This window comes from Charadrius vociferus, unplaced genomic scaffold, assembly GCF_000708025.1.
Source record: "Charadrius vociferus isolate BGI_N301 unplaced genomic scaffold, ASM70802v2 scaffold455, whole genome shotgun sequence".
Lineage (NCBI taxonomy): Eukaryota > Metazoa > Chordata > Aves > Charadriiformes > Charadriidae > Charadrius > Charadrius vociferus.
In genome coordinates, this window is record NW_009648550.1 from 1,375,665 (window position 1) to 1,388,118 (window position 12,454).

General features: G+C 40.8%; 1 protein-coding gene across 1 annotated transcript in view; it reads left to right on the top strand.

The window, feature by feature from the left end:
- The window catches only part of ANAPC1 (anaphase promoting complex subunit 1), a 34,446-nt gene that overhangs the window by 465 nt on the left and 21,527 nt on the right, over positions 1-12,454 (top strand). The window contains exons 3-19 of the mRNA XM_009885996.1: positions 73-182; positions 574-656; positions 1,803-1,876; positions 2,161-2,306; positions 2,821-3,041; positions 3,679-3,888; positions 4,516-4,611; positions 5,080-5,170; positions 5,287-5,352; positions 6,248-6,385; positions 6,717-6,857; positions 7,244-7,304; positions 7,844-8,031; positions 8,860-8,934; positions 9,950-10,215; positions 11,173-11,264; positions 12,218-12,366. Of these exons, the coding sequence (XP_009884298.1) occupies positions 73-182; positions 574-656; positions 1,803-1,876; positions 2,161-2,306; positions 2,821-3,041; positions 3,679-3,888; positions 4,516-4,611; positions 5,080-5,170; positions 5,287-5,352; positions 6,248-6,385; positions 6,717-6,857; positions 7,244-7,304; positions 7,844-8,031; positions 8,860-8,934; positions 9,950-10,215; positions 11,173-11,264; positions 12,218-12,366 (2,207 nt within the window). The remainder of the gene's footprint in view (positions 1-72; positions 183-573; positions 657-1,802; positions 1,877-2,160; positions 2,307-2,820; positions 3,042-3,678; positions 3,889-4,515; positions 4,612-5,079; positions 5,171-5,286; positions 5,353-6,247; positions 6,386-6,716; positions 6,858-7,243; positions 7,305-7,843; positions 8,032-8,859; positions 8,935-9,949; positions 10,216-11,172; positions 11,265-12,217; positions 12,367-12,454) is intronic.

The window sequence follows — 12,454 nt, forward strand, 5'->3', positions numbered from 1 at the left end:
TGTGTATAGGGTATGTCTAAGTAAAGACACAAGCTTCACTGTGGTTTTGTTGTTTTTCTTCTTTTTCCCTAGTTTCAGGCAGTGATGAAATAGTAGAGAAATGTATCTGCATATTGCAGAATTCCTGTATAAACGTGCATAGCATAGAGGGAAAGGATTACATTGCTGCTTTACCTTTTCAGGTAAGTGCTGTCCTTTTTTTTGGCCAGAAACAGGCTTGTTATCTGTTTGCATGCTATGTTGGGGTGGGGAGGTGTGCGTAAAATACTGCTGGTGGTGGCTGCCTGAGTTTTTGCGTGTGTGAGGGAGAGGGACGAAGCTGATGAAAGTGCAGCTGTGTGGTCAGGACATTGAATACTTCTGAAAGTAGTAGCAATGGTTGTATGATGTGGGAAAGCATTGGACCACTTTGTAGTCTGAGAACCTGCTCCGATTTACATTACCCTTCTCTCAAGAAAAAGTCTAAACATCTTATTTTGCTATAATGAGATATTCAAACACAAAACATCATCAATGTAGTAAGTACTTGATTATTTTTTTTTAGGTCATAAATCTATTTGTAATTTTTTATAGGTCGCAAACGTCTGGCCAACAAAATATGGTTTGTTATTTGAGCGCAGCAGTTCGTCACATGAGGTACCTCCAAGTCCACCCAGGTAGGTAACGAGTGGCTTTGATTGTTTCGTTGTAGACTGTTTGCTGTTCTAATACAAGAGTGCAAGAGTTGAAGAGCAGTAATGAAAGGGTCTGTTTTCATGACAGGGATAGGTGAAATGAGGTGAAACATCAGGAAATAGCAGGAGGGGTCTCGATACTGATAATCCACTATATTGCTCTCATATTGTGGGAAGAACCAGTTGGGAGTGGTGATCCTGGAAATAGGATATGGAAGGCACGATATGGGTGTTACTAGCCTGATTTCATTAAGTTTTGTCCAGGGAATTGGTTCCAGGCTGTGATGGGCGACTGGGAGATTCATCGAGGCATTGTCATTGAGACATTTTTCTCTCAACTGTAGGATGCTTTAAATGTATGGAGCATCTTGTTACTTATTTGGTGAGGGTCCTAGACCCTGTGCTTTGTGGCTGGGCATACAGCTGAGAAGCAGAGTAAGGAGTTGGACGCTGTGCTGATGAGCAGCTTAATTACAGCCACTTGCTCTCTCTTGGGCTTTATGTGTCCATCCTAGGCACTTGTGATTCTCTAGTCAGAAGAGATAGGATTAGCAATATAGGTCCTGAAAATGTTCAAGAGGGTATGTTGCAAAAATCATGATTGACCCTGCTCAAGTTGGCCTTCTGTGAAAGTTCTTCCTTTTACTATTGCCACCACAGCTGGGTGGCTTGATCGCTGCTCTGTGATGGATACAAATGACCTGACAGCGGTTTGCTTGCCTGGGACTTGGAGCTGTGGAACCTAAACTCTTAAGATGAGTCTGGGTTAAGGGCTTTCTCCTCTTCCTACTCTTCCTCCTAACTCAGCTGGTGCCAGCTCTGTTCACTCAGGCCAGCCAAAGTCTGTTGTGTGGCCACCAGGTGGGGTCATTCTCAAGTGCTCTGGAAAAATGTAAAACAAGACCTAATCATCCTGTTTGATACACCAGCCTTTGTCTGACTCTACTCAGTTAATCCAACAAACTTCTGTGAACGGAAGAGATGTCTCTGCTGTTAGATATCAGGCTGTGATTTGTTAAGGTCTGATGACCTGTTGTGGGATCGCAGCACATGTACCAGCTACAAGAGAGAACAATTATGCGTGTTAGCATTTGGTTTTTGAACATGCTTTGTTTGGTTTCTTTCTAGGGAGCCTTTGCCTACTATGTTCAGCATGCTACACCCATTAGATGAGATAACACCTCTTGTCTGTAAGTCTGGAGGTAGGTTTACATCTTCAGATATATCACGAGGAGTCTGTCAGTAGAGCATCAAATGCTTAATGTGTTGCTTCAGCATTTTCTGTATTACAAAATTTGCAAATAATCACTCTTTCAATAATTCAGAAGTGGGGTGTTTTAGCTGCTTCATGAACTGGGAAACTGTTCAGGAAAGAAACCCAGATTGCAGAAGACAGAGCGTATGAAAAATGCTAACCCTGTAATGGATAACGCTGCTGTAGATATGATCCTTTTGCCTTAACTGAAGTTAACTGCTTCTTTAGCAGGCGTGTTTGGTTCTGCTAGAGTGCAGTACGTTGCTGATTACACCTTGAGGATCGTGTTTCTCAATGCTGAACCTTCCATCGTGATGACATATGATACTGTGCAGAGTTTGCATACTGTTTGGGCTCTTCGGAGAGTAAAGCCAGAGGTACATATTCATTGTCAACTAAATATCGTTATCAACAATTTTTGTGTGTGTTTACAGGCCCTTATGGCTCTGTGTGTTACAAATGCCTGGTATTTGTGATTTATTTCATTTATAAAAGAGTAAGAGGTTTGTTGGTATGTTTTGTTGTTTTTTTAAAATAGTTTTCATGTATTTGCCTGTACCAGAGTCAGGGAGATCACGCGATGGGGATGCTCATGAAGTATATTGTGGTCATCGTGATATTCCTTACATTGTATTAGAAGGTTTTGACTCTGCTTAAACTGCTGTGTTCTGTAAGAAAAGTGACAAACAGCTTAGTGCCCTGAAAACTGTAGGAGTGTGACTGTGACTGGGAGTGAGAGAGTATGGTTGGTAGCAATAACTTTTTATGCTAAGTGCCTACCTAGGCATAAATTTTTATCACCTAACTGATGAAACAAGCTATTTGAGTGTCTTCCTGGCTGTTATTGCCCATGTGCTGTTTGTGCATGGACAGCTCTGTTTTCTCTCCCAGGAGCAGAACACAGTGCTGAAGTTCTCAGAGCAGGTGGGCACCCCGCAGCACGTGGCCACTAGCAGCTCTTTGACCGCTCATCTCAGAAGCTTCTCAAAAGGAGACTCTCCTGTGGGTTCCCCTTTCCAGAACTACTCGTCTATCCACAGCCAGAGCAGATCAGTGTCATCGCCCAGCATGCAGTCCCGCTCGCCGTCTATCTCCAACATGGCTGCTTTGAGGTGGGTGCTGAACATGATGCATAGACAGACGATACCAAAGAATACGAGCTATAGAATAGGATGCACATCTGGAAATGCTGTCTGTCTGTCTCTACTGTTACAAGTCTGTCTGTCTAAGGTGCAGGTGCCTCCTGTGTTACAGCATCTGAAAACCCTCTTGGGATGCCTTTGCGACACTTTGCTGTGCTATTAGCCCTATAGCACAAGAGGGTGATTGGCGTGCAGGAGCCAGAGAGGCTGTTCTGTCATCACACAGCCAGTTTGTAGTGCAGTCGGGGACTGCCTGCAGGTCTTTTCAGTCCCAGGGGTGTTTTCAGTTAGCTTTTCTAAATAAAGCCGTATTTAGAGGGAACAGGTTGGGAGAATTTTTTGATGGGGTGGACCATGCAAATGACAATGTTGGTTTTCTTACTTTTGAAATCTTATCTCTTGTATTCTGACAGACATGATTGGAAATTAATTAGAGAATTGTTTTCCTATGCTGGGTTGTATTGCTAAAAGAAACTAATACTGAACTAGCTACTAGTTTAGGGTGGTTTGGGTTTGTTTTTAAAGTATTTACCAATGTATGAGCTCCCTGGGATTCTGTTCCTGATCTTGAAAATCCATTTTTCAGTAGTGTCTTATGTCTTTGCAGCCGCTCTCATTCCCCAGCCCTGGGAGTGCATTCTTTCTCAGGAGTGCAGAGGTTCAACTTTTCCAGTAATGCTCAGTCACCAAAGAGGCACAGTATTACCCATTCGCCAAACAGCACTTCCAGCGATTCCTTCCTTATACCAGAAACAGAACCAATTGTTCCTGAGCTGTGTATAGATCATCTGTGGACAGAAACAGTCACAAACATGAGGTTAGATGCTTGTATTGGGATGTGAGTGGTTCTGGATGTCCATTGCCGGGGGGAAATAAAGTAAAACAACAGCTTATTTTTAGTGTGTGCTTTCTGCAAATGGTGCTGCCTTAAAATAGATGTGTGGACCTAGGCTTCTTAATTGTTTGGAAAAACTATACTTTCTGGGTGTGCAGCTGTCTTGGAAAGGGAATTGGGCACTTGAAACGGTTTTACCTGCTGTGTTATCTGTAGCTCTCTGAGCTGGGGAATGGTTTAATGAGATCTCGAAAGCAAAGTAGGTTCTAACCTGGTCATTAGGGATTTTCTTGATCTTCTAGGGGGAGTATCTCTTTCTGTGTTACCATCAAAAGGAGCAAAACACAGCATAAAACCTAAGGTTGAACAGGAGAGCAAAGCCAAATAGCATGTGCGCTGCTTGCCAAAAAGTAGGGAATGTGGAAACTAGAGTCTTGAAAGTCAATTTCAAGAGTAATGACTGAAAATGAGACTGGGGCATTCTAGCAACTTGATGCACTGCTAATTGAAGCCTAGTGGGACCCTACAGCTTGTGGATGCTATGTTTTCCTTCATTAAAATTTTTGTAGTAGACCAAACAGTGTGCTGATCATTGTGTCTCTTTTACAGAGAGAAGAATTCTCAAGCATCAAAAGTGTTTATTACCACGGATCTTTGTGGGCAGAAGTTCTTGTGCTTTTTAGTGGAATCCCAGCTCCAGCTGCGGTGAGCATCCCTATCTTGGGGATAGGAGATCAAAGAGGAGCACTCCAGAAATTACCAGCTAGATATGGGTTTTAACATACTTACTACTCCAGCTAGTGGAATCTGTTATGGCAAGATGTGGTATGTCACTGGCTCTCATATGACATGTTTTTAACTGTGGTGGCGTAGATGATTTGAGCTGTTTAAATAGAACTGAAGTTGTGAGAGAACGTTTACTGTAATTTGAATGGTATTCTTATTTATCCTCATTTTTACCCTTTAGAAGTACACTGGGTTTTTTAATTAGACTAGCAGAGTGAAAATAAGTTGACTAGCAGGGCAAAACAAGCAAAGGAAGGAGGAAGGAACCAGGTATACCACAATAAAAGTAGCTGCACCATGCAACATAGTTGTAATTTTCTGTCATCTTTCTGTAACAACAGATAGGACAGTCCTTTTATCGTTCCTGTTGTTTACTCAAATCTCTAGGTGTGTAAAATTTCAAGAGAGCAACGATAAGTCGCAGCTGATCTTTGGTTCTGTTACCAATATTCAAGCAAAGGATGCAGCTCCAGTGCAGGTATGTGCCTCTGTATGGACTGTTCACTGTGGAGTATCCTGCTTTGTCACTTGCCGTCCAGCTGTTGTCTTTTTACTTAAATACAAGAAGCTGAATATGCTGCTTGATTCTTACAGGGTATTGATACACTGCTGGTTCTGGAAGGCAGTGGAAATCTAGTGCTTTATTCTGGGGTGGTTCGGGTGAGTAAAAGTTTTTCTATCACAAAATAAATGTTTGAATCTTTGGTTACAAGCTGGGCTGTACAGAGGGGTACTGTGTGCATCATAACGTACAAGGTATTATTGTAAGCTACTGTAGACTACTTCTTGCTTGGGACTTGCTTGGGAAGGTGGCTGTGCTCACATACCAAGTGTTGTTTGTGTGCAGTGCTGGAAAGGTAGCTCTGAAGAATCAGTGGCACCTTGTCATACACTTAAATAATCTCTTGAGTTTATTTTCAGTGATAGTAGAATGCTAAAGTAATAAATGCTTTCAAAGAAAGAAAACCTCAGGAATACGGAAAATAAGAATAGTTCCTGAGCAAAAAACTTTCAAACTTCTCTGTAGCATGCCAGATAGTTTTAGATGTCCCATTATTTTGCTTTGCAAAGCGCTATTATTAGGGTAGATGTGATTAATCCAAAATAATTAAAACTGTTTCTTAAATTCTATGGAGATGCACTGTGTTCTCTCTGTGTACGCAGAAACCTTGGACACTGCAATTTGTACGTGTGTGTGTGTGTGTGTGTATATATACATATATATGTATGAAGGATAAAAAAAGCATACTTTTTGTAAGTGGAGCTTTCTCAGTGAAGCCCTGCTGGAACTTACAGAGAGAGTAGACCTGTAGCAGTAATGTACAATACTGACCATATATGGTAGTTGTTTCAGTGTGTCGTTACCTGAAGGAAGCAATTACATGAAGTAATCTTTAATCTCTTCAGAAACTTTAGTTGAAATTCATATCCACTTTTCTTTAAACTTTTCCTTTAAGATGTTAAAATCTGATAACATCTGTATATGTAAGCAAGCTCCTGGAAGCACAGGCATGAAAACCAGCTGTTTGTTTTCCTGTATATTGTTCACAAAAAGGTGGGGAAGGTTTTTATTCCTGGGCTGCCTGCTCCATCCCTGTCAATGTCCAACCAAATGCCTCGGCCGAGTACTCCCTTGGATAGTGTCAGCACTCCATCTAAGCCTTTGAATAAGCATCTGGGGCCCCTAGAAGAGGTAAGAAGAAAGGAAGTCCTGCCTTGGAAAGGTTTTAGTTGTAACAGCTTCAAGTGATTGGTTCATTTCAACTTTAAAGGTATCGTTTGGAGCTAAATCTATTTTTCTTCTGTAAAGCCTCTGAATAAACAGTGTTTAAATAAGATCTAATTAGTGCTGCTCTATTTAGTTGTTTATGGTTTCTGTAAAACGTCTGAGGCAGAGATTGAAAAGATATTTATGATTGTTTTCAGAATATTTACTAGTACATTAAGAATGGTAATTTTAGCTATCCTTTGCTCAGATCCTTTTATTTCAACAATTCTAAGCAATTATTTTTGCCACTTTTCAGGGTGTGCTTTTGTCACCTGTTCCAGAGCTAAGGGATTCATCCAAACTTCATGACTCCACTTACGTTGAAGACTGTACTTTTCAGCAGCTTGGAACTTTCATTCATGCTCTGAGAGATCCTGTCCACAACAGAGTAACTTTAGTAGGTATTATCCTGTAATTTGAGTCAACGCTTTGTTAGCAAAGCAAAGTGAGGGTCAAGTTTACTTCTACTGCGTAGTGAGACATTGCTAGCAGCTCCTGATCAACAGCAAAATGCCACACCTGCATTGGTGGCTCCACGTTCTTCTCTCTGTAGAATACTCTAGAAGTCACAGAATTTAATTGATTCACTCAAGTGATTCAGCTCAAGATCTGTTTCAAGTGTTTCATGGAGCTAGCATCTGAGGTTGCAAATCTTTAGTGTAGCAAATAGCTGGGAATTAGGAACGTGCTTAATGCATAAATGAGTTCTGAGTTCATAGAAAAGGACCCTGGCTTTACTTTATGCATTTCATAATTTTTCTCTTACTTTTTTTTTTCCCCCAGGAACTCAGCAATAATACAATGGTTCGGATTACAATTCCTGAAATCGCCACTTCAGAACTAGGTATGGTTCAGAATCCATCACGTGAAGTAGGTTCCATAATTTTTGAGGGTTTTTTTTAGGTAATTTATGCATAGGTTAGACAGTAGTGATTCAGTACCACATATTCCAAGCTCTACTAACTTACCTTCTAGAGGTGCTACCGTTTATTTAGGTGTGCTCTGTTCCTTTTAGTGCTTCACCTGCTGCACTCTTAAAATTTCCTTTGTTCTTTAGGTTGCTTTGTGCTTTACTATTGTGTATGTTCTTGTTTGAGGAAAGGCTGAGATGCCAGTTCAGACACAAGCTGGTTTCAGTAATGAGCAAAAAGAAACTTTTTTCCCTTTTGTGTAGTGATTTAGAATGGCTGTGCTTAACCTGAACTAAAAGAACAGCTGTTGGAGGTTGTGTGGTGTGGCTTTTATTGAATGAGTTGCCAGAGAATTAAAAGGAGGTCCAAGAACTCTAGAGATTTATAGAACTGACTGGAAGAAGTACCAGGATGTAAGATGGAAAACACACAATTTTATTATTTTCCCCCCTCTCCCCCCCTTTTCCAACAGTGAAAAGATGTCTCCAAGGCATCAAAGCTATCCTGCCCAAGGAGGTAGCGGTACAGATGCTTGTCAAGTGGTACAATGCTTATAATGCTCCAGGAGGACCAAGCTATCACTCGGAATGGAATTTATTTGTAACATGTCTCATGAATATGATGGGTTACAACACGGAGAGACTATCCTGGACTCGTAATGTAAGGAATCTCATATGTTTGTTTTCCTAGCTTACATTAATGCTACTGGTAATTCTTCAAGGTTCAAAACGGTTAGAGAGACACTGAAGTCCGAAATAGTATCTTGTCTTAAATCACAAGGTGCCATCAAATCAATTCTGTGTTTCCAAATTTCAGGTGTACATTTTAGTCTGTGCTTATCATGAAATATATTTATAAGGTACTTACCACCAACTGTCTTGGTCAAATAAAAATAGATTATGAAGATTTCACTACATTTAATGACTAACACTTACGCATTAAGGATTTGATTCACCTAATTCATATTAAGTCTGTTTTCACTGGAAACACAGATCACAAATCAGATTCCTGCATCCTAAAGAGGATTTTCTGTGTAGTTTTTGAATTACAATGTTTAAAGTTCTGTTTTTTTCAACTGTTTTACTGAATGTATGTAGAGTTTTCTGTAAGTGGATTTCCTGCTAGCAAATATAGTTGCAGTACTTGCAGGAAATAAAACCCAGCACGGATATGCATACAACTGAAATGAAAGCAATTGCAGTATATCTACATTACAAGCATTAGCTCATCCACAGTATTTCCTCTGTCCTAGTAAATAGCAGATGTTAGGCAGTCAAACTGAAATCATGCACCATACACTAGAATAACTAGCGGTGTATAGAAAAATCGAATTGCAGTATATGTCTTATATGAAAGCAAAATATAGAAATACCTAAAGCAATGTCATGTAGTGCTTGGTTTGAATTCAGATGTTATGATTGGTGATTCACTTATGCAACCTTGGGAATTTCAACAGTGAGCTACTTCTGATCTTTTTATTTCTTGCAGCTTGATTTTGAAGGATCACTTTCACCAGTTATTGCTCCGAAGAAGGCTAGACCATCAGAAACAGGGTCAGATGAAGTAAGAAACGGTTTTCTTTTATAAATAAGAGCTTTGGGGGGGTTGTTTGGTTTGTTTGGTTGTGGTTTTTCTCTTTTAAAGGCAAACCAGAGGAAACACCCTCCGAGTAGTGCATTTCATCTGAGATTACAAGCCTTTGGGGGAAGAAAAGTTATTTTGGCCTGTGTAGTGGTTGCATCATGTGACCTTGCTTGTCAGGGTTCCCATTTCCAGAGAGGTAGATTGGACTCGGGAATGATGAATCACAAAGCAATCCCAGACAGACTTCTGACAAAGTCAAATCTCTCCTAGATGTCTCATCCCTTTAAAATGAGATTGTCTCACTCTCATGGCTACTCAGCACCTTTAACAAGTTAGGACTGTCGAATTACATACTTCACTGAATGTGCTGTTTTCAGTAGATTTAGTGGAGTGTTTAAGATTGATCCACTGGGTTTTGCCTAGACAGGAATAGGAAGTTCTCACGTGATCAGTTAGTAAAGTGGATGAGGCTTACTATCATCCCATCGTAAGAGGCTTACAAGCTGTGGTGGTCCTGTTGTGCTTTTTGCTTTTTGTGGGTTGATAGCTTAGTGAGCCCATGGGGTTATGGGCTACAGTCTACATGGAACAAAGGTCAGGATGTAATGCCTGATGTGTTTTTGCAGGGGAGGTGCAAAGAAGGCTGGGAGCGCTAGGTGAATTGCATAAGTACTCAGTGAGGTCTCACACACAGAATATTGGTGCAACGAAGGCACTCTCAGCTTTCTTTTTATCTTGTTCTTTTAAATACAAGGCTTTGATTCTTCTATGCACAACAGGGAAAAGTAAAAAAAAAAAAAAAAGAAGGATGAAACTTAACAACTGAATCTTGGTGGCTTGCAGGGTTTGTGCAGCACATTTACCATACAACAATCACATTTGTATTGGTTTATGGGGAAAAAACCTCCTCTGTAGCAGTGCTTTGGAGTTCTCTTGCTGGAGGCTTATGCTCACTGTGGAACCTCTACCTCTCTTTCCTGTTTGTTTGGTCTAGGACTGGGAATACCTCTTGAGCTCTGATTACCATAGGAATTTTGAGTCACATCCTGTAGCCAAAGCTTTGCGACTGGACCCTCTGGAAGCTTCAGCTCCAAAGGATGACTTTTCACAGAGCCTTAGTTTGGATTCCTCAACCCTCCTTTTCACCCATATTCCTGCTATTTTCTTTGTACTTCATCTGATCTATGAGGAGCTCAAGCTGAATAGTCTAATGGGAGAAGGAATTCGTTCGCTTGTTGTCCTTCTGGTTCAGTTGGCCAGGTATGCCCATCTGACAGATCACAGATTTGGTATATCATGCAGTGCCTCTTGATGGTGGGTGTGTATTATTTTTATGGGGAGTTTGGGGATTGTCCAATGTGGAGCAGACTCTTCGTGTATTTGAAGAGAATGAATGAATGTTTAAAGTGCTTAAAGATATTTGCTGTAGCAAGTCTCTTGTATGGTTCTGGCCACTTCCCAACATCAGTGCGATTCACAAACCTTAGATGCTGCAGCTTGCGGGGGTTTTTTTCTGCTGTCTTGTCACAGCTCAGCTCATGAGATCTGTCAAATATTCTTGTTTGTTATGGCATCTTCCATGCAGCCAGTGACTGCATCTTCATGTCTTCCACAACAGCCTTCAGGTTGCATTGCATGCATATAGATAGATACAGATGTGTGTTTAAGTAAAACACACAGTAATGTCTTCCTGAGTTGCATTTGCTATTTCTACCAATTTTTTTCGATGGCTATAGATTCTTCCCCAGTAGCACCTACTATAGCTGGCTGGCTAAATGGTTCCCAGAAGTGCCATCCAGTCCCTCATGCTGAAAAGGTTGGCCTGTCTTCTATCATGCCAGCAAGAAGCAAGTCTGAAATTAAATACTGTGTTTTTTGAGATTGGCAGCTGTTATATGCATTCATATATTGCAAATAACCCAGCAGGTTATCTAGCTTTAACAATTGGAGTTTGGAGGAAACAATAGTGACAGTGGTCACATCTTAGGTGGTGGAGGTGTGGGACAAAGTAGAATGACAACTGAAGAGAAATGCACTGGGGAAAAAATTAAACATACAGATTCACTGCTTAGGGAATGGGCAGTGCCGATGAGCAGCCTTAGTTAAGGAAGTCAGAACTTCCCTCCTCAAAAATCAACAGAAAATGACACAGAAATGCGGGAAGGTGGAGTGGGTTTTTTTTCCCCTCTAATGCGATTCACACCTCTCTTGTTCTAGGGACTTGAAACTTGAAGCTTATATAGATTATTACTACAGAGACTATCCAGCCCTTGTAAAAACCTCCAGACAGACTTGCATTATTGATCAAGGTGAGTTTAAGGCTTTGCAAAGCTGGATATTCAGTGATAATGATGTGCAAATTATCTCATACTGAGCGTGTTGGTAACTGTCCCATTGAAAGCTGGTCAGGACTTAATCCCAATATGCAAAACTGCGATCATAGGGCTGAGATTGCCTTGTTCCTTTGTTTTTAATAGCCTCCTAAGAAGACTGGAGTGATATTAGCATAGTGTAGTCATGAGCTGGTGCCTCCAGTCCAGTGCCTCATGGGACACTCCACAGAACAAGGACTTGGGAGGGAACGATGGTTTCGTGTTGGCAAACTCCCAGCTCAGGCTGGCTGAGAAATGTTAGCAGACAACTGTGGAAAAGCCTGGTAGTGAGATGTGCTTCTCTTGTGGAAAGTATTACTAGGCTGGCAGGCTCTCAGTTTAAAGTTCATAAAAACTAAATCAGAGCTAAAACCACAAAACTTAAAATAAGGTCGTATGTTGTCTGTACACCTGTTTAGTGTCCTACCAGCTAAAATTTGCGAGTCATGTAAGACAAACTACTGTTTCTCCTGATCAGAAAAAAAAAAAATCTCATAGCAGTGGTCAGGCTTTGCTGCTCCTGTTTGTGGTCACGGAAAGCAAAGAGGTTATAGTTAGGTTGCCCTCTCATTTAAGCAATTTATTGTTGTTGAATTACAAGACTGTTCCAGTGAGGTTTTTGAGAATTACTAATTTTATATGTTTTCCTTTTCAGTGTGGGCTGAGATAGATAATTTTTGTTCTTGAAAAACAAATAAGTGTCTTGTGTTGTCATTACTGTCTAGCTATAAACTTCCATCTAATAGGAGTGAGATGTGATCTGTAACATTTTGGGAAAATACTGTGGTTTTGTACTAAAGCAGAAGTACTGTAGGGCTTGCTTTGGGAACAGTGGAGAATTTTTGTGCGTTTGCCCTGAACTCAGTGTCATTGTTGTTCATATGATTAAGCCCAAACAGGTTTCATGCACCATCCCTCATTTTTTTCTGCTGAGCCTCCAAGTATCTTTCAGTGGCTGAGTTCCTGTCTGAAGGGAGAAAGAGTGCAGCCTTATCCTTACTTACCAGGAATCTGTGAAAGGAGCAAACTGGTAGTAGTGGTACGTACTTTGGTAAAAAGGATATGTTTTATTCTGTCAGCATAGCAGTGCTGTGGCCAGGGTTCGCCCCAGTTACTTATTTTCCTGC